The sequence below is a fragment of the Apteryx rowi genome, unplaced genomic scaffold (assembly GCF_003343035.1).
Source record: "Apteryx rowi isolate R43461 unplaced genomic scaffold, aptRow1 scaffold_5, whole genome shotgun sequence".
Classification (NCBI taxonomy): domain Eukaryota; kingdom Metazoa; phylum Chordata; class Aves; order Apterygiformes; family Apterygidae; genus Apteryx; species Apteryx rowi.
The window spans coordinates 1910647-1933546 of NW_020450760.1; the positions used below are offsets into that span (position 1 = coordinate 1910647).

At 38.7% G+C, this 22900-nt stretch overlaps 1 protein-coding gene across 14 annotated transcripts in view; it reads right to left on the minus strand.

Annotated features, from left to right (window-relative positions):
* The window catches only part of WDR20 (WD repeat domain 20), a 49404-nt gene extending 36490 nt beyond the window's left edge, over positions 1-12914 (minus strand). For 7 of the 14 annotated variants that reach the window (XR_003255752.1, XR_003255750.1, XR_003255751.1 and 4 more), the window contains exon 1: positions 12518-12903. Coding sequence is in view for 10 of the 14 variants with exons in the window: in XM_026079570.1 (XP_025935355.1) it covers positions 12518-12781 (264 nt within the window). In the remaining 4 variants the exon portion in view is untranslated. Of the gene's footprint in view, positions 1-9222; positions 9276-11995; positions 12062-12517 lie in introns of those variants that run through there. The other 7 variants (XM_026079574.1, XM_026079573.1, XM_026079576.1 and 4 more) reach the window with 5 other exon arrangements.
* Positions 12915-22900: the final 9986 nt, after the last annotated feature.

Sequence of the window (22900 nt, forward strand, 5' to 3'; positions counted from 1 at the left end):
TGTTTCCCCACCCCCCTTTCAGCACATAAGAGGAGGAAAAGTTATTTATAAAATAAAAAAAAAAAGCACAAGAGCTCAGGATTATCTGTTGCTATAACAAAGCAATGTTTTATTCCAACAGAGCGAATTCACCGCTTGTAAGAAAAAATTATCTGTTACAGAAAAGCAGACTGAATAATAGTACCCTGTGTTGCGTTGTTGCTATAGAAACTCATTTCACTGTAGCAGTAATTGTTAATCAATTTATATTTCTTTCCTTACACAGCTCAGTAAGAGTCAAATACAACACAATAATGTGTCTGTCCAGGAAGTCAGAATTGTGTCTTTTCTGTCTATGGTTGTATTTTGCAAGTTCCACCGGAACGTCAGGCATTTTTGATACAGTATTTTTATTAAGCCAATAACTTCATCATGTTGCAGCATGTTAACAAAATATTACTAGAACAAAGACCTAATTACTTTTATACTAAAAATAAGTTGTAACTGGCTGTTATTCCAGGAGTCCCAGAACAGCTCTACAGAAGTTATGTGAATAAATTATCTACCAAACACATAACTTATGCTCCAACACCAAAATGAGGCCCATTAGTTTATCCTTTTTGTGGTCATATTTGGTAACATACAGATGAAAGAACATATTTGCCTTAACTCTTATCCTAAAGTTGTTAATTTGCAATGCATCTTCCTTCTGTGGTTGACGACATTTCATAACAACCCAATACTGTGAGGCAAAAAGGGTTACAGACCAAATACTTCATACATTCAGAGGAAAAACAGGAGCATACACTACTTGAAAACAAATACTGAGAACCAAATCCCTAACACAGATTCACTGCAACAAAACCAGACTTTCCTGCAATCTCACATGTACAGGATCTAGGCTATCTCCTAGTTTGCAAACCAGAATCCTGTTTCGTTAGTTTTAGAGCAAAAGACAGTACATTCCCCAACTTCAGAACAAGTTTTCCAACAGCCTTATTTTAAAATAAGCAAGGTATAGATCCTTTAAGGAATTGTAAGAGCTGACAGTTTCACTGACACAGATACTATGCGAAGAAAATCCTTTTGACTGCTATTAATCACTTTCTTAAAGAGTGATCATTAAAGGACTAAAAATGTTTAATTTACCAAATGATGACATACCATTGTCTCTTTCCTCACACTGATTTTTGTCCGAAGTGCAAGAGGGAGTGAGTGCTCAAGCTACCTCTTGTCACCTACTGCAGGCAGTTGTCCTGGTGACTGACTAACTGCCTATGTTTCAGGTGATTTGCTAAAGGTGGCAACAGAAGCCTGCACTAGAGCAGGGAACCGAATGCAGCTAGGCTAGTAACAGAACACAGACCAGCTATTCAATCATCCCGCCCATTGATACTGGCATAATAATACTACCCATATTAGGGATTTCTTCCATCAAAAAATAATCATATCTTTAATCAGCAGATTTTCCAAATCTAAATTCTCCTTTCTAGCAACTTGCACTGGAAGTGTCCAAGTTACAGGACACCTACTAATCAGATGTGATGCAAAAGAAGCAGGGGTTCCCAAATAACGGAAGAGAAAGCATGCCAAAAGCAGTTTCTAGCATCATAAGACTTGGCTTCTCAGAGCACTGATCTGACTAGCCTGCCCCTTTGATGTACAGCAAAGCCTCAATCAGTTTAGGACTAACAAAAACCAATATTCACACCAACCAGAACAGTGCTGGCCAAATCCTTGTTGCAACAAGGGTTAACTTGCTCAGAGAGACAGAAAGGAGACCAATAAATAGTGCTACAGTGTACCACAGAGTTAGAGTATGCCTCTCAACAGCCTGCAGCAGCTTAAAGGACAGCAAACACACTGCTACTCTTCTCTAATTATGAGAAAAAGCATGAATCATCTGAAGTCTCACTAAAGGCAGCTTCACTGGACCTCTGTATGAGTTGTTCAGAACAGTTATCTGCCTCATCTCTCAGCTTCCAGAGTGGCAGCATGTGCCCATGCTTAACCATCTCACTTCACAGTCTAGTGCATTAACTTAGACAAAGCTGCTGCATTTTGGCTAAAACACAGAACTAGGCTTGAGCAGCTGATTTACAGGTACAGAGTCTATTCTGCCAACTGTGTTATAAGGCCAGGAACTTCAACCAGAAAAAAAAGCATCTTAAAACTTTGCAGGTGTTTGCTAACCATACATGTCTCAGAGCCATAAGTTATTCTGTACAAGGGAACAGAGCTTCACTGCTGAAAACAAGAAAGGTAGGCCATCCTTATGTATTAAACTGATGAATATAACTGGATAGTTTTATTTGGGAAAGGGATGGAGCACAAGATATTTAAGAATAACAGCAAAATTTTGCCCATAGTCTCCTGTTGAGATATATAGCCAATGCTATTAAATAGTAATAACTCCCTAGACATTTAGTCAACCCAAGCATCTCTCTTTTGCAAGCTCCACCCTGCATTTCTGCAAGTCTGCTTTGGAAGAAACATCCTCCTGGATTAATATTTCACACTGAAGAGGCATATGATTTTTTTTATTAAATCTCAATTTATTTATAAGCAATGAAGTAATCATTTGATTTGATACATATTGAGACAAACAAGATGAGCTGTAGCTACAATACACATAAGAAATACTGCATTCTAGAGCATACTTGGTATCAAACTTGAAAAGTGGTATTGCATAACTATGCAAATAATCCTGCCCTCATAAATCACTTTTTAAGGATAGACCCTTTTGATGAACACTCAAAAGTGTAAACAGCTAGCTACCGATGGTCTCTAGCCCACTCTCCCATTAAAAAGGTTCAAAAATAGTATTTGTTAATTCTGCAGGGGTTCCAAGAATATTTTCATTTGAAAATAAAGAGAGTCTGAAAACACATCCAACTGTTTACCATGTAGACTCTATTAGGAAAAAAAGGAGGGAATATGAAGGAAGAGGCAAGCTAGGCATGTGGCTTCACAATACACTATTAAAGTTGAATTTAATTTTAGAGGCAACATAAGCCATTCAGACCACGAAATTATGCAAAACCAAACATCTAAACTATACTTAGATCTGATGAACATGACTTAAAAATTTCACTGCATAATTAACTATTTTTTTGCAGCGACACTGTGGACAGTAACTAAGAAAAACAATGAGACACCAAACAAATACTTTACAACAACTGACAAAATTTAGTTTTAATTATAACTTCAAACTTATACCAAGGTAATGCTCCAACACCCACCTCAAATATAAAGTAGGCTTGCACAGCTTCTGGAGGAGTCTTGTTTACAAAAAACTATGACAAAAAAAAAATCCTTAGGAGTAAACTGTCACAGTAAAAATACGACAAGGCTATGACTTGTAAGATTATGTATTTGTTACTAGCATGTTTACATTTGTAAGTCAGAAAGAGAAGACGTTTATGTTATTCAGATTTACTGAGTTATCCCTGTGACTGTTTGTGCAGGCTAAAGTGTCCTTAAGGCATCATTACAATAGTTTATTTCACAAGACTCTTGCGGACTTTTAACAGATAGTTTCAAAATATATTGGCATCCACTCAGTGTCCTGCTCTCACTGCTTCCTCTTTTTTTAGTTGAGGGGGAGTACTAAAGCCATAAACTGGAGTGCTCTGAAAGTTTTATGTGATATCACTCTCCTGACAAAGTGTTTGGAAACTTCCAGCACAGATGAATCGTAATTACATTTTCTATTCTTAAGAGACTGGGGATAATGAAGTTTGTTCATAACATCCAACATTCACACAGTTTTTCTCCCTACTCCAGGGCATTTTTAAGTTAAATTTCTCACTTAGACTAGCATTTAGTATAATACAGCACTTCACATTCTCTAGGTGTACAAAAATTAGGCTTTATTAAAACAAGAACTGTTCAATACAACTGCTTTCCAATACCATGCAGATTTAACAGCACAGGTTCTAAAAATCAGAAGTATTCTTTCTTTGACCATTATGGCCACCTGAGAGCTTTATTATTAACTCATGAAATTAAAGACCGATTAAAGTTGGTAAACCAAAACTGAAATCAGTAGAGATTTGTCATTCACACCTTTTCAAAGGGCTTTACTGAATCAGGAAAGAGCAGAATTCAAACATCAAGTTATGATACTATCATATAAAAGATGTAGTGACTGGTGGCCCTGCCCAAAGACTACAAGGCTACATTCGGACTACCAACTGTCTCTTAAACAGGAGCCAAAACAAGCAAAACCAGTCACTTTATTTTAGTTATAGAGGATAAGAAACATGAGGGGACTCAGAAGAGGGACTGCACATTCATTTGGACTTACAAGTGGGATGAGGCAGAGGAGTTAAAAAAAAAAAAAAAAAACACATTACATTTCTTAGAAGGATACAGCAAGATAGCATTAAATATAACAAGCTGTAAGTTGAAGTAATGTTACTGTTTCATTTCCTTAAGCTTTCTAAGAGGGGAAGGCATTAATAGGATGAAAAGCCTTGACTTTCCCTGACCATTTTCAAATAGCAGTTTGTCCAACTGTGTCAACTCATAGTCAGGACAGTTTGACAGCAACTGGCCTTTGGATACACATCATTCCAAAGAAAGTACTACAGTTGGTTGCTTTTAGCCAGAGAACTACAACAAAACTTCAAAGTAGGGTGTTAAATTTTATTTTAGAACATCAAAGATGACAATTATGGCTTGTAATCCTCTGAGATGGGTCTAGGCAACCTCTAAACAGAGTTTGAAACATCTTCAACGTACTTTATAAGTTCGCAGATTGCCAGATGTCAGTGTAGTACAAGCTCCTTGCTATTCAAGAACATAGTACAACCCTTCTGTAAATATTCTGACAAAGCTGGCCCAGAAAACTCACAATAGGCACAGAAATGTTTGTGTCACATAAGTGGCCATTATTTGCATCTATGAAACATTTGACTAGAATTTTGTCAGTTTGCAGAGAACAAGCTTCACAATCAATGGCTTTATATTAATTCCACCAGCTGACTTAATGAGTGCAATATTACAACAAATGTATTTTAATACAAAGCAACAAATGAAAAATTCTACTTGCAGTGACCAAAAAATAAAAATAAAATAAATAATAGTACATATAAAATACTGTCTACCAGTTTTGAGATTTGGCCAGCATAGCTTAGTATTCTTTCTGGAACATGCTGGCCAAACAGGCAGCCATAGATACACGAACCATGTCATCATTACCTTAAGAGAGCAGTCCTTCAAAGGATGCACTGCAATAGCTTACTGAAGCCAGACAGTTGTGACGTGGGCTTGAAGCACAGACTAGAAAAGGTAAAAAGCACTAAAACCTAATACCAATATCCTCAAACCCAGAAGTAGCTCCCAAAGAACAACCATCTTCTAAGCTTCATCAAGTGCAAATATTCTATTCTCTTCCACAGTAAGATATTTAATATCTGTATCATTTTTAAACAGCTTTTTATTCTTCAGAGTTCCTCTTGCTCAAGCCAGTCACAGCTCTGCTATATCAGCCTCATGACAAAGATTTAAACTCTTAAGCTTACCCATATTGCTGTAATCTATACTACCTTTTCACTGTTTCCTTTGGAACTGTCATTGAAGGAAAGAAGTAACAAAAAGAGCCTTCAGTAAATTCTACAGGGGCATTTTGTAATATGTCATGGCAGTCCTTAATAAGGCCCAGCTAGAATTAGGAAAGAGATCATCTATCTACATCATAAAACTCGAGCTCTTAAGTATATCCATCCTTTAAAGACTTGAAACAAGTTTCCAAAAGCCCTTCGAATACCTTCATGAGTATGAATAAACAGGTAAAATAGTACTGATCCAGCCACATTACCACCCACCACAGGACTAGTAAATCCAGTCCCAACCTAACAGTGCTTCTAACAAAATAGAATCTAACAAAATAGAAAAGAAATTCCTCACAAAGAAATTAAGGAATTTCTTGGAAAAAATTGCATCATCCCTTTTAAGAGGGCCAAAATAGGTTTACAGAATGTCACATCCAGGATATCTGAACAAATGAGGACTATGTGAATGCCTATAGCACAGAAAAAGAGCATCTTCCCAGTTGCAGGCACCAGATACCTTTGAGGAAAGTTTTGATGTCTTTGCTGCAGTATTCTAAATAGTCAGCTTTGTACATCATCTCTTTGGCAATAACACTGATGTTTTGAGTCTAGTATAAATAAACATTCCAATGCAGAACACCTTATAGTAGAATTACACAATCATAATAGTCAACCTTTCTTTGGTATCAAAAACACTGAAACAAATCAGTCTATAAGCACTTAAACAGTAAAGGGAAAAAACCCACACAAGGTGAATTTGCCAAAAGCAAGCATCAAAACAATCTGTCTTCTGACAAATAACTATATTAAGAAAAAAGCTCAGCAGCAAATACAATGCCTTGACATTAATAAGGCTTTTGTTAAGTCCCGTGTGATGTGACACACCTACAAGAAAGCTAAGTAACTATGGTTTAAGTTTTATGAGATATTTTTGATAACAGATGAGCATACACTTCAAATCAGTTAAGGACATCAAGACTGGAAGAGAGTTATTTACAGTATGCAGAACAGCGTTGGAAATAAAAACACTCAAACTTAATTGAATAAAATTCAATACAAATGCTACTTGGCAATTTTATAAACAAAGAAATAGAGCCCAGATAACATGGAGAAAAGTAGCAATATGATAGGAAGCAAATCAAATGAGTCAACACTATGAGAAGGATTCAAAAATGTCAACATTCTGCAATACGTTAGCAAGAGTATTAGAAGATAGACGTAGTAGGCAATTATTCTCCTTTATTCTACACTGAAATCATGACAGAAGTACTATATCTAGTTTAGGTACTGCAAATGAAAATGCAAATTAATTGAAGCTAATATTGACAAGAGCAATCAGAAATTTAGAAGTGGTGATCTGAGGAGAAAGGTTAGAAGAACTACATTTCTTTACTTTAGGAAAAATGAGAGGACAAACTAACAAGTTTTCAAATATGTAAAAGCATAAAAAAAAAAGGCAATAGTCAACTGTTCTCTAAAACTGCAGTAGATAACAGCAAACATCTTACTCCTCCCCCCTCCACCCACTCAGTTCAGTTAGATATTAGGGAATCCAACGAAAATCAAGCATCAAAACAAGTTATTTATGAACGCTGTAGAATTCTTGTTACTGCGGGTTTAAGAACTGGTCAAAATCATGCAGGTATATTTTACTCTGCTTCAGAGCAAGTGAATCTTTGAATATCTTTACAGATCTCAACATTTTTATAGCTCATATAGGCTACTGAAACATGGGTCTTTTTTTTGAGGCCTAACACAGCTTAGTGATCTCTAAATGTAGAGAAATATAAACCCACCTCCCCGCTACATCTTAAGAAGAATCTGACTGTTGTCCGCCATACGGATTCCAGCTTCAACCTAGAATTGTCTCACAGTACTCTTCCCAGAGCAATATATTAAGCATAGTGATAAACGTCACCCATTATCATTCTGTTGAGACAAGACCCTAGACGAACAGTCTGTAGAGCACTTCTCAACTGGGCAGAGATTCCAGTATCAAGTCAGACATAAAACAGCTAGTTCAAAGGATTTCTTCCTTTACAATTCTCTATGTCATCAGTATTTTTACTGACAACTAGGGACTGTCAGTATGCTAACTCTTAAAAAGAGAGAAGTTGAGGTATGAGATTATCTTCATCTTACTTCAAATACAGTTACCTCCAAGTCCCTTGCTCATCACAAGAAGGAGAGAAACAGATTCTGTTCTCCCTGACACCCCCAACCTGAATTTCTCACCTACATATGCTTCTACTACAATACCATTACACCATACTATAATACCATATAGTTACTAAAGGACTGCTGCTTTAGCTAGTTGCAGAAAAAAGGACAACTTAACGTAAAGCCTTTTTTCTTTTTTTTCTTTTTCTTTTTTCTTTTTTAAACAAGAAAGAGGTTCCAAAAATGAAACAACCAGTGCTGGGAAAATCTGCCACATGTTAACAAAGAGAAAAGGTAGGTAGAATTTAAATACAATGCAAAAAGTGTAATACAGTATAATAAGTTAAACTTACACATTCAAATTCGTAACATGTCAATGTTAGGTAAAAACTAAGACTGTGTACTGTGCAACACTATTGCTAGTATGTACCATTACATATCGCAGTCACAGTTGCAAATTAATTTGTCCAGAAGCCTTTTCAATAAGCAGAGAGAATGCACTAATTAGCATTTACAAACTTTTTTAAAGCAAAATGCGCTAGCATCCTAGCAGAAAGGGAAACAGATTTTTCACAGTGTCAGCAGCAATCTAGAAAGTTTCATTTTGTCAGTCAATCTTAAGGCAAGGAAGATGAGATAGCCCTCTCCTTTTCAAGTCTAATGAATCAACTAATAAATCATTTTGTAAAGCTAGCCACAAACCAAATTTAAGTATACCAAGACTGTCTCATAAACAAAAAATCAAGTTACAGCCCTCACTCCCGATTTGGGGCTGCAGGGAGAGGGATCCCCTCCAAAGCATCAGTACACTATAGTTTGAGTAATAATTTCCGAATGATTACCTTATACCCCCTACTCCATGAAGAAGTAAATTCCTAAAACAAAGAAAAGAAAAAAAAAAAAAGCTTCCTGTACCACCTAAAACTCTCTTAAGTAAGATTAAGTCAAAGATCCACAAAGAACAGAGCATTCTGAATCTGACTTAAGGCCGAAGTGGATGGAGGCTTTATTCAGGTGAGCCTTCATAAGGCAACGAATTGGCTCTGACGGCTCACTGCCATTGAAGGGGGCAGTCCTGCTCCCTTTCCCAAATCCTTTCTTTGTACTGACTGTCCCTGCCACATCCAACCCCTGAGACAGTTGGGCCCACCAAACAGAGAAAACACACCCTGAAAAATGTCAGTATTTTGCTGCTGGTTTAGCAAGCTGGTCTGGCTCAACCAGAGGTTGAGTAGTGCCAAAGCCAGCCAGAGGGAGATGAGAGCACAGTGCCAGAAGGATGCTACACTGCAAGACCATCATTTTCAGCTGTCACTACATCAGTTGAGTTAATGGAAATTCACCACTTCCGTTTAACAAGAGGTCATTGTACGCATCTAGCCTTAAAGCCAAAGCTGAGGAGGAGTGAAAGGGAAATCCCAATGATACTCAGTGCAGTCAAGAATAATTATATACTTAAGTAAAGTAACCACATCTCATTCTATTACAGTTTAATTTCTCTTTACTTAACTATAGGTTCACTTCCCTTCTCAGTGGATCCAGATCAGAAGACAGCAGTTGTCTGGAAGCCGGCATTGCCTTATTAATACAAAAAAGCTGTGTAAGTTTCATTATGAAAAAAGCACTGGCTCCTAACTGATGTGCTTTCATTGAGGAAGGTAACATAAAACCGTGAAATAGTAAAAACTCAGCTTCCTTTTTAAAGATGCAAAGAACAAATTTGTGAGAAAATACCTATTTGCTTCACAAAGCCTCTAAGGAGGGCTTGAAGTGTTGTCCAACACTCTTCCCTGTCTCTTGTCTGAACTATTATCATCATCTATCAGCATTACAAGCACCACACCACCTGCCCTGGGAGCTAGACATAACCTTTAATCCAAGTTTCTTGGAAGAAGGATCAAGGTTAAAGAAAGATCCCTGGAAATGCTGATCCTTATATAGGTTTCATTTCCTAAATAAAACACATACATTAGTAGCCTAGGTAAAAAGACAACTTATGAAGTAGACATAGCAGATGCAGCATATTTAGTATCCAATGGAAACAAAAATAATAAAGTCTAGCATCAGTGATTTTAAGGAATATCCTTTCAAGCAGTATCTTTGACTCAGTATTCAGATCATTTATTAAGTGTCATTCATGGCTTAAGCCTGACTCTTACTTGATGTGTACTGATCTGCAATGGATTATCGATGCAAGAATTATCTAGGTATCTAACAGACACCACTCTTTAAAATACAGTCCTCACAATTCTTTCACTCATTTCAGTAAAAGCATAGTATTTTATCAGCAAGAAGCGAACCTTAAAAAAAGCTACAAGATACATACAACACAGCTTCACTAACATCATCTTGTTCTTTAATAATTTAAGATAACTTAGCCAAAACAATGAGGATATTACAGTCTTAAAGTAATTACGAGGAAAAATTTAAAGGAGGTTTAGATAATTATAGATAATTAAGAACTGTTAAAACTGAACTAAAGTTATTAGTCAGCATCTGCATACAGAGGATCACAGATCAGTCTGTTTTAAATTGATAAAGTCCCCCACACCCAAACAGAAAGGCTTGCAAAGAGTTTGATAGTTTGTTCAGTTTAAGACAGTGTTAAACACTATTAATTTAGGTAACGATAGCTCTCTTATGATAGCCACAAGATATGTAACTTCTGATTTTGAAAAGCTCAAATAATCATATCAAAAGCTGTCAGCTTGTTCTCATGTCAACTTTCTACATAGATAAAACAATGACTTCCAATTGAATAATTTCAAAATAAATTCCTAAGAAACAAGTAATACAAGTTTAAGACTGACCATCTTCCCCACTCTCAGTTAAATCATTTACTTTAAGCTTGTTTTAACCTATTTCATCTGTTTCTTTAGGTTCATTGTACTAAAGTTAATGTATTATACGTATAGAATATGCAGTATTTTTTAAAATGTTAATACTGTAAAAGCTCATTGAAATAAAATCTATTCTGAATATGTTTTATACTAATCAGAGAGAAAAACAAAGTATTTAATGCTGTAACAGGTATGCCTCAAAACTCACAATTCAACAAACCAAAATTTTCAATTACTGTGTACCACAAAAACAGCTTTTAGCATCTAAAAAAAGTATTATAAAAATAGCTTTGAGCTTAGTGTTTTAATTTGAAAATGTTATTCAGCTCCCTATTTTCAATGCACTTCCAGGTTTTAGATTTTTTATTCTTTGGAGTGTGGTGAGAGGTGACTAAGACAACTGTTAAGAATCACATGTACAATTACTAGACTACATGAAGGCCTGCTCTGTAATATAAATTAGAGAAGTCTGCAGCTATTTTGTATGGAAAAATGTATCCAAACATGGCAATAATTTAGGAGACAGATTTTTAGAGATATTAAGTGCCACCCACAATATCTTGTAAGCATTAAAGATAGCAACTGAATATAAATAGCAATTACTGTTTAACACGAAACACTCATCAGACACTTAAAGAAGTCTTTGTTTAAATATTATTTACAACATAACCAGATTATTAAAATTCATTGAAGTGTGAAACCAAAATCTGTAGGCACCTTTTTTCATACAATTATACAGGACATAACAGATCTGTCAAGTCACAGTCAACAGATACCCGGGCAGGCTTTACTCTCCAGTTAGTGCTAACATTTCATGTAGGTGGAAGAGTGATGCGGGCACTAGCTTAGGACTTTGTAGATTTAGGTATAATTCCTTGCTTGTCTACAAGCTTCCTGCACGACCTTGGGTATGTCACTAGTTCTCTGTGCCTTCATTCCCTGTTGCATGGTGGGCTACAAGCAGGAAGATTTTCACAGGTATTCGCATTATGGCAGCTGAGTCTCAAGGGTGAAAGATAATGAACCCCCACTTTTCAAAACAGAAAACTGACAATCATGATGTCTGTGTTTACATATATTGAGTGACATGCATTCACACAGCATGACAAACTCCGAATGCCTCACTAAATCCCCTGAGGTCAAGGACCCTAAGAAACAACAGGTAGAAAAAGTTTGATTATAAATACAGTGAACTGAGACATCAAATGCACACACTGTTAACCCTGTATCAAATATTAACATTTAAGGAGGATCTCTTAGGTTGAACCAGTGTTTCTTTCCTATAACAGCAACTTGTTCTGTGTTAAATATTTGACATGTCAAACTCAGCTCACTGCACTGCTCCCATTTAGAGACAACCCTAGAAACAGTCCACACCTCAAAGCCACAATAAAAGCCTAAAATTAAAGTGAAAGCTGTAACTATTCAGTTGAAGCTAGGAAGATATCCTCTTCCCACCATCCTGGAAGCAGGGATTTGACACCACCATAATCACGCGAAGCATCGGGTCCAGCAGCCTCAGCCCTGAAGCAGCAGGTGAAAGAGGCCCAGAGTTGCCTTGCCGTTGGAAAGCCAGCCCTCACCCCTATACGCCAAGGAGGGGCCAAGCAATCACATCGCTTAGCAGGGCCCCCCCCACACCTACCGGTGCTGACAACCGTATTTGACGGAGCCCTTTAGCACCGAGCCAGCGCCAGCCCAACTCGCACAGCCCTCCAGGCCAGGCCTACGTTCCCCCTCCCCTAACCGCTGCCCTACAAGCCACCTGATCGGGAGAGCAGCTCAAGCAGCAGCTACAGCCAGACCCTAGCCGAGGAGCTGCCAGCCCCAAGGCGAGGCCCCGGGGGGCCCGAAGGAGCAGCGGCCCCGCGGGGCGGCCCCAGCCCCCCGCCGCCCCCCGCCGGGCCCTCGGCGGGGGGGGCAGCCCGCCGCGGAGCCCCCCGCCGCCCCCCTCCCAGCCCGGCGGCCGAGCCCCGGTACCTTGCGGACCCCCTTGTAGATGTAGAAGTAGAGCTCCCGGCCCACATTGAAGCAGAGCCGGTCCCCGTTGCCGCTCTGGTCGTTCACGTTGACGAAGGAGACGCGGACCGGGTTGGAGCCCTGCGAGTTGAAGGGCACCCGGTTAGGCCGGCTGTACTCCGAGTGGCTCAGCAGCTTGTACAGCCCCTCCCGGGTGGTGAACTGGGTCTTAATCTCGTTCATCTCCTTCCCTCCTCCCTCCGCCGCCATCTTGGAAAGGAGCATTCATCCTGCCCCAGTGCCCGGATGTAGCTCCACTGCGCAGCCGCCGCCGCCGCCGGGGCTCGCGCGGCCCTACGCGGAGGCGGCCACGCAAACGGCGTAAAGGGGAGGAGCGGCGCTGCTTGTTTACTGCGCGCCTGCGCAGGCGGCGTGGGGCGGGTGTTGTGGGAGACGGGGCAGGCGGGGGCCGGGGCTGCGCCTGGTGGGTGCGGAGAGGGGTTTTGTACCCCACATTAGTTCGTCACCTCAGCGCGTGAGCATCTGCTCCTGCCAGCGGGCGAGGCAGGGTGGTAACTGCCACCGTGTGAGGCGCAGAAGCTGGAGGGATTCCGGTGCGCGCTTGAGTTGTGGCCTTGTGCAGGCCGTGGCGGCTTTCCAAATCTGAACCTTTTTCCAGGGGGTCACAGAAGCGAAAATGGGGTGCCAGCGCCCTGGCTTTGTGCACTGAGCTACCACCGTTTTGCCATGGCCCGGACCGACTTTGCCCACAGGTTGCCACCGGCGCGGCATCAAGATGCCAAATTGCTGGCATAGGTGGGGCTTCCAAACCTGGCGTGGAGAGTCCCGGCCCATAGGTCTGTTGAAGAGAAACAAATACAAGGTGCAGCCCTGGTTCCACTAACATTTCAAGTCAAGCCAGCACTGCCCCCAAAGGAAGCAGTGCCACCATCCCTCCAGCTCAGCACCAGCCCCTATTTAAGCTGACGGCTGCATGCAGAGCCAGGCTGGGGAGCTGGCCCAGCTGAACATTAACCTGAAAAACTGGTTGTCACATAATTTACTTCATTTTTCTGATCATCATCCAGCTACGCAGCCGTCTGTGTTGCACAGTGAACCACATATATGCCCCTTGCTGGCGCAAGGGAGGAAGTTGCATGGGGTCAGAAAGGATTGTTTTCACTGGGCAGGAAGGAAAGACTGTTTCTTTTGGCAGCAGTTTCAGTTAAAAGAGTTTGTCTAACTACAGTCTCATGGTTTGAAATCATGGTTGACTTAAGCTAGTCTAAGACTGATCTCCCACTATAAAAAGGGCTTTTGATCTCTGCTCTATCTTCAGCTGTGTATTTTTACTGCCTCTCTTGCATCAGTTCTAGCAATCGTGCAACCAAAGGGTGAGTCAGCTTGAAAACTAACCCCACAAAAAGAAATGGCAGGTTCTCAGGTAAGGAAACTGCTGATCAGCAATCAAGCTGATCCAACTCATCACAGAACTGGTAGAGCCAAAATAAGGAAGGAGTTGGGAATGTGCAACTGGGAGAAGCTAAGCAGCACAGCGTTAGATCACCTTAAATTAAAAATAAAAAAATGCACTTTAAAGGTATAGTTTCATATTGTAACTGAGTTGGTCTAATGTGGCTGCTACCAAAAGAGGTTGTCCTGCTCTCTTCATTTTTGACTGTGACTATTAGCTGCTGCTACTTCCTTCACGAGCAGTGGTGCTCTTCTGACCTCATGGTGAGCCGTTTCAGAAAGATAAGTGGGTAGAGAATTAACCCCTCCTCCAAATGTGAAATGAATGGTATCAGATGAAAAACAGTGACTGTGTGAGTGAGGGGACAGGAATGCATGGCAGAGCAGGAGGGAACAGGACCTCCGCCTCCCTTGCTATCCATTAGATCAGCTCAACTACAGAAGTCCATTTAGACTCCAGAGGGCAAAAGGAATTTAGTCTCAAATCAATTTAGTTCAAAAGGATTTCATTTACAGCTAAATACAACCTTGCTGCTGAGCATCAAAATATTTTTATAACATAGCTGAGAAACATTAAACAGCTGAAGACCTCCAGGTTAGCTCATACAGAGTATATATCTGAGTGAACATCTGAACAAGTACAGATAATCAAACTTTAAAAAGGCCAGGTGTTGAAGCCTTGCTTGGAATTTGAGAGATAAATCCAATCAATAATGACTGATAGATCTTGTCAGCTTATCAGCCAGCCCTGCTGGATGGTATTGATGCCCTCCTAAAAGCACATCAAGTAGGTGAGCAGAACTATAGTTATTTTAGGAATCATCGTCTTGAGAGTGGTTCTTTCATGCAGAAATGTCATGTAGAGACTTCCAAAGAGAAGAAGATCAGAATGGTTTCAGTCATCAAAAGAAAAGTAGGAAATGCAAGGATCTCTAAATAATAATAATATTCAAAGCAGACAAGAATTTAACCAAAAAATGTTAATTGTTGCTCCAAGCTGGCAGACTTGGTATGTCTTATTCATTACACAGTGATAACACTGGCTAGATCACTATGAAAAACAAAGCAGGCAACTTTGGTAGAAGGATTGTCTGGAATGCAAATCTTACTGAAACCACAGCAGGCCATCTGTCACTGAAGGAATGAGTGTGATCCAAAGAATAAACAAAGTTAACACGTACCTGGTTATCAGCAGTACATGATGGTGCAGAAAGTCAAAGAATTGATGTAGTGTTTAACATTTACCAAGAAACATCAATAAAAGCTGCTGAGAGATTCCACAGAGAATCCAAGACAAATATTCATTTCAAAAACACAGCTGCAAGTCACAAGAACACTATTGTACAGCCCCATCAACAGTCCTCATCAAATACTTGGTTAAGGAATGGGAAAAAGAGATTACACAGTTAAGTCTCATGAAAAAGTTCTCTGTACCACTTGTAAATTCTTCTGTTTCAAGCTAACCAAAGATCATAGTTCTGAAAATGTCCCATGAGGATACCCATAGATGTGTTATTTTGTACACAATCAATAAATAAGAAGTCAGTCAGAATCACTGCTGATTTACTTCTCCCAAATGTTTTGGCAACTGGGAAAACAGACATGAGCAAAATTGACTAGCATTAATAAAATAGTGTGGTCCTCTGAGATCAGTTTATGCAGAGTATAAATTGGTCTTGCAACTTTTCAGGATGCAGCATCAATAGTGCTTTTGCTGGCAAAAGAAAACCAGAGCCTTAAGACTTATGCAATGTGAGTACAGTTGTCAACAAAACTTTTCTGTGCTTGAATTTGCATGCCATCTGTTACTTCCCTAAAAGTGCAACAACTGATATCAGTGAATGCTTTTATCAACTCTTCTGAGCCAAAAAAAAGAATGGTGACTACACCCATATTCTATTATGCAAAAAATGTCTATTCTAACATGCACTGCTTGCAGAGGCAGGCAATCAGGAGACCATCTCTGCAATGTCTATCAACTATAGCAGGTCTGTCAAGTCTTACTTGGACTACTGATGCCAAAAAGAATTTAGATATTTAGTGGGTGACTGGCTTAAGAGTATCAAAAGCTCTGCAACGTGTCATTTTTTACTGAATCTATGAATGTGTATGAATTACTAGCAGGCACAAGCATACAGAGATATGCAAGCAGCACATCTGAACAAATTGAAAGATTGACGGCGAGAATGACATGCAAGATCCCTTAATGTAATATAGGGAGAAGAAAAAGAATTATGATGTTGGAAATATATTTCTATGACTTACATGGGCTTTAATGGACATCTAACCTGCTTTTAGCATGAGAAAATATTGTTTATGGTATGTTTTTAAACAATATCAATTCTTAGTTCCTTATTTGTATTAAGAATCTCTTCTTTACCACTACATACATTTAACACTAAATACATGTGATCATACATTGTGATATGTATTACAAAATGAAAGGGTGTTATCTAAGCAATTAAGTCTCTACTAAACTGGAATACATTGTATATTGTTTTTTCTCTCATCCCTCCCCAAGAGGAAAAGCATGTGAAAATTCTTGTTTTCATAATTTTGGGATTTTATTACTTAAAAACACGTATTTTTAAATACAAACATTTGGATTAAAGAAGGCAAGGTAAAAGAAATATGCTTTGCAGTTGGGACCAGATGAGAGTGAACTCTGTTGTGTCTTTGGATGAGTTTGTTTTGCTGTTTGCAGTCAGTCTCTGTGAAAGTTGGCTCCTGCACAGACTAGCTTACCTCTGTAGTGAAGAGTACCATTCTTATCAATAACATCTCTTATCTTGAAACTATATATATCCTGGAAATTGTGCTCTCTAAAGATAAGACTGAGATTATGAACTTGATTTAAATTCAGTGGAAAGATTGGTTTTGTAGGTCTGCAAATAGTTTATATTTTTAAGAGATGCTACAGCATTCCGTGCTTCTCAAATCTCCCTAAATACGGAAGACATCATATCCATGCATACGGTATTGCTGTAATCCAGCTGAGGAATGACAAAGCTGTTAATAAGGAAGGTGTGATTGTTGGCCAGCAGCACTGATCAAGGTTTCTTATGAAACTCAAACTCCTAGAGGGTGATGACTGTCAGTGATGCAGTGTGAGAATTTAGTGCCATCAAGAAGGCCAAGAACACTCCTAAACTTGTGTGTTTGTAACTTAAGCAACAGAGGCTTCAGTTTGTAAATGCTGCAAAATTATTTTCTCTGCTCATCGGAATCACCTCTTTCATTCAGCTGCTTTTCATTGTGAAAGCCATCTTTGTGATAGTGTTGTGATCATATGCGGTTATTGATAGGCATTGCAGCTCAAGCAGCCTGTAGTTGGCATGAGCAACAGTTAGTTAACAGTTAGTCAACCCTGCAAATTAGCAAGAAAAGTAGCTGCCATTGTTGCTATTAAGGCTCCTTAAGCAGAACAGGAGATAAGGAAAGCTGAGAAAAGTGTCCTTGAAAAGATAAAGAGTGGACTTTAACAGCCAAGGGAGGAAAAGCAACCTTTATGGGAAATGGAAGCACTGCCAGCCTAAAATAAAGAACTGAAAAAGTTATAAAAGGTGACCAGAATCAAATGCCTCTGAACATTTTGAACATAAAAGAGATATATCTGCATGGACCTCTTAAGTTTATCCTCGGTGCCTCAGTCTCCCAGAGCATCTGGTTAACTGATGGTGAGATCTTTTTAAAGGCAACTACATTTCATGGCTTAGTTTTACATAATTGTGTATGTATTCAGTAAAGATCACTTGTTAGAGGATGAGCTGTGTCCTGACCACGCAACTGCCTAGATTTAGCACTTTGGCAGCAGCAGAGTTGTTCCTCTGTATATTGTTTGCTGGCACTCGAGTTTGTTGTGTGAAAAAGGACTGGGGAGAGAATTGATTCTTCTAGAAATCCACAAGCTAAGAACATTCTGATAGAGTCATTTTTTTTGTGTTGCATTGATGTATGTCTCAAAAAAGGACTGAAAACCTGTTATCACATTCCACATTTCCTTATTGCCTTTCTCACTTGAAACAATACTATCTCAAAATAATCATGTTGTTGCAGAGAGCTTCAGAAGAAGAATGGCTATCTATTTGCTGTCCAGTCACAGGAGGAGATTCTCCATCAGTGTCACAAGTGTAATTTCAGTTCCATGCCCTGAATGACTGACTCCAAATTGTTTCAGATGAAGCATTGAAGTTTTAGATAGATGATGTTCTAATCAGCCTTTTTATGAGCTTTTCTATGAGCTCATGGAAGCATAGGAGCTTTGGATACTGGGTAGCGCAGGCCGTTCATTCAGTGAATCATTGCAAGTTTAAAGGAAGGAGAACTCCCTTCTCTGAATTATGCACTGGCTTCATTATAATTATTATGGTCAGCTTGCTCATGTCTTTTTTTGCAAGACAAGAAGGGCATAAATTAAATTTGCAAATCTTAGACATCCATCTGGCATCCAGAACATCTTCATATCTGGGAACTGAGAGATTGGTGAATGGATGTAAACTATGTACTGTTTAAGAAAACTTCCCAATGCAATCTTTTCATCAAAGTGGGATGATTTTTTATGCTATAGATATTGTAACCTTAAAGGCAAAGAGAAGAGGGACTGGCTGAGGAGAAGGGGGATTTATTGCTATGACACATGTATTTTTATGTCATTATCATATGTAGCTTACAATTTCACCACACAAAATTTTTAATTCATCATAAAAATTATCAGCTCTCAGACAATGCTCTTGGGTCCCTGCTCTTCCAGTTTACCTGAAACAATCATCCTTACCCAGCTCATAGATGATTATATTCTGAACTAACATACACTTATCAGTAATCATTTAGTCAAGTATGCACATTACTGTGACATTTGTTGTCTTTTGCCTCCATCTTTCTATAGCCAAGTGCTATGGATTAACAAGGTTTATGTCATTTCCCAATAACTGATGAGTGGGTTGAGTTAAATGCCAGCTGGTGTATATTTATATGCTGTTATTTTTCTTTTATTTTCTTAAGTAGGTATAACCAGCTAAAATCAAACACAGGCTACATATGTACTAAGTTTTAACATATTTTCTTCCCCATTTCTTCCCCCAACAATGCTAGAATCACTTATTAAAGACATGGCAGAATATAGTAATTGTCAATTTGACCTTTTTCAGGGGCAATTACTTTCATTTTTTAAATACTAACTTTCTGATTGAATTATTTGACATAGAGCAAGACATTTGATAGATGTTGTGGCATGCAGGAATTTACTTTTCAAAAATCAGCTAACTAAAATTTGACTGTGATGTCTAAATATGTCCAAAGTCTTTACCTGAATCTAAACCTGGGAGCTGGACTTAAGAGACAGGATCAGTCATGCACTATACAAAAAAGGGAAAGCCATACATATTTATAAGCTTAAAATAATTTTCAACTTTCATTTGTATTTTAATTTAAAGAGAGAAAAAAGCATCATAACTAAGAATTGAAGAAGGTGACAGACACCCCTCCACTTTTATATTCGTGGTTTTATAGTTTTTCAGAGAGAACAAAAATCTAAAATAAACAAGCCTGGTCTAACTTAGTGATTTCCTGAGATAGCTGCTGATTTGGATTTATTAAAAATTGTTGAATAGTTAAACATGTAATTCATAGAAAATTTTGAAACAAAGTATCTATTCTTTATAATAGACTCATTGAAGGGGTTAACCCCCCCAAAAAAAGACTTCTAGAAGGTTAAAACATTAGTGCCATATATGTTATATATGGTTTTATATATCAGTGTACACACACACACATTTGTTCAGTACGACTTACATAGAGCATATTTATATTTGCTGTATTAGCCCCATCTGGTGAATTCTTACTGCACTGCAAACTTGGCAGACTTCGTGCTGAACTCCCATGTCCAATCTCTTCAGGTGGGTAGTAGGGCACACACAGAGACCCATATTCTTTCATTTGTCCACCATAGCAACAGTGCAAGCACTAAGGAGAAATCCTCATTAATATAATATTCCATAGTTTCTAAGTTTCTTTCCTGCTTTAATGTATTCATCTTGCAGGTTAGGTACTGTCTTCATTTGCATTCAGAAATATAAGCAGCCCTGTAATGCACTTCATTCACAAACATAGCTCTCCTCCATTTCTGCTCTTCAGTGTTCTTTGAGCTCGTGGAGTCTGTGATGGAGCAGAATCAGTTTCTCTCTCTCTGCTGCTCCTGCAGAAAGCTTAGCATTAAATTGTTTCTGAGAGGGCTGTTGTCCACTTTATGTGATCGCAAAGGGACGTCACCCATCAGTGAGTTCCTTTTAAAAGGGCTGTTTATCCACTCTTGACATAATCGTTTAATATTTGTCCTGTATCAGTGTAAGTCAACCGTGTCTTGACTAGGTTGCATTTTACTAAACTTCTGCAAGTATAAATGGTTATAAAAGTTCTTTTGGAGTGCAGGATCAGGATTATAGTTTCTAGATAACAAATGAGGAAGCTGCTTGTCTCTAAAATGCAGGTTAGCAAACCCAGTCAGCTGTTGATACATCATATGTCATACCAATGTACTGCAGGTGGCTGTCTGACTGGAGGTCTGACCTTGCATGCCTAATGAGACTTGGTCAGCTTCTTTCGATTCTCTTTCTCTCACTGCATATTTAAAGCAAGTAATGAGCTTATTAAAGAACAGTGTGGTTTGAAGGTCACCTACGTAGAGTAGGCTCTGTAGAAAGATGAGTGATGACTGATTCTTTTACTGCCAGACTTAGCTGATAAAGATTAGTTGCTCTGCTAAGGTAAGTTGAAATGTGGCTATGATATGATTCTTTCCATCACTTCCCTTTAGAAAATTCAAACATAATCTCGTCATCATCTTTTAAATCATTCTGGTCAGTCTAAATTGTAGTTTGTTCTGTTTCTTGTCTTCTTTCCTTCCCACAGCTGTTATAGGAGAGAACTGTGGGCAAAATAGTACCAGCTAATACTGAGACACTGGGCTCTCATGGCCTTTATTTAAAAGAGGTGAATAAATGTGGTTGTTTAAACATATCTTAAATAGCAACATTAAATAGCAGCTTATCTTAAATAGGAACTCTACATCTTTAAGTGGTTTCAGACTTGGTTACCTTTATATGATCAACACAGCAGGAACTTTAGACTGTAACATATCACTTCAGTAAAATGTGTTTTCTTGCAGCCTTATTCTGACTTGAATAAAATATAAGCAAGCCCATATTAGTCTCATCATTATACCAACTAGGCCAGTATCTCTCATTTTCCCAGAATAATTTCCTACCTACTCTTTAAATTAAATAATTACTTCAGAGGTTCCTATCCAGGTAGGGTTTCAGTTAAAGGAGACTAGAGTGAGGAGAATCTCCAGTCTTTGTCATTCTGTTATAAATGTAACATTTAAACTCTGGGGTGTCCCAGAATGTAAACATGAAATTAATTAGTGGTAATAAATCAGATCGTGAGATGATTTTTCTTGCTTTATAACACAATCTAACATGACTATTTTAAAAAGCCTACTAAATTCCTCTTGATTAAAGAATCATTCTTCCTATGCTATCTTCATTTTAAGCAAGAAAGTAGAAACTAGAGAGGAGTGAAAGTCCAAAACATACAATGGAGTGTTAATGTTACATCTGAAACAATAATTATATTTCTCAATATTTCACTCCCAAGATGTATTTCTAAAATTATTTGTATTTTTTCACTCAATTTAAAAAGACATATGCCGCAGTCAAGAGAGAGAAACTCAGATGAAACTGAGTTTCAGCTACATTTATCCTCATAAACACTGAATCTGTGCAAACTCAAGATCAGCCAGTGGATGAAGAGGCAAAGACTTTTGCTTTCCAGGCTGAAATAGATGATCTCTCTGCTCATCAACCCTTTCTACTCCAACAAGGAAATCTTTCTGAGGGAACCAGTTTGCAATTCATTGGATATAAGGAATCTAGCTATTAATATGCCTCAGCGAGTAAAATACTGCCTAGGTTCGTAAGTGTAGTCTGAGAATGATCAAGCCCTCCACCTTCTTGTGGTCTCTGGACAAAATCAAACATGAAAGGCTGACTGATCCAAACGAGCTGGATTCTGGGAATAACTGATCCAACAAGCGCAATTGCACTCTGACCATTATGGATTCAGTCATAGGATGACCAAAGCTGTCTCTGTTACTACTGCAAAGTCTGGCAGCAAAGCCTTAGTAGAAACATTGCTGGTGCTGATATCTCCATGATTGGTCACTTTGGGGTTGGCTTCTTCTCTGCCTACCTGACTGCAAAGGTGACCATGATCACAAAGCAGAGAGATAGGTAGTACACATGGGCACTTTCAGTGCAGGCTCTCTTGCTGTCACAGTTGATAATGATAAATGTTTGTGAATGGAATTCGCTATTCTCTGTCCCCTGGCTGACTAATGTCAAGTGAACATATTGCAGGACAGTAGTAGGATCATAGATGCATAGTCTGATATAATAGTACCTCTAACTTTAGTAGCATATTTGCCCTGGCTGTACTTTGTATGTAGCAGGAGAATGAAGAGGTATTGTACAATACAGCAGCACTGCTGCTTTTCACTTATAGTAAGTGTAACATTTAAAGAAAAAGGTCAAGCTTAATGAACTCGTGTTATAAACTCCCTCTTGCAATTCATATGTTGCTGTGTACTGCTATGCTTCACCAAGATTCTGAACGTAGGGGGAAATGATATGTACTGAAACAGTGTAGTCTCTGTAGTTGTTGCATTTTTTGGAGTGCACAGTAGGTGTAGAGCATCGGTTCATCATTTTCAGGTAGTCAGTGATAATTAATACATTTGTAATAGGACAATCTTAATCTTTTATTAAAAAAAAAAAAAAAAAAGCTATTTGCCCATTTGTGCTGCTACCAGAACTCTCAGATTTCATTCAAGGGTAACCCCTGGCCTGTAGAACAAAGATTATTCTAAATCCTAAG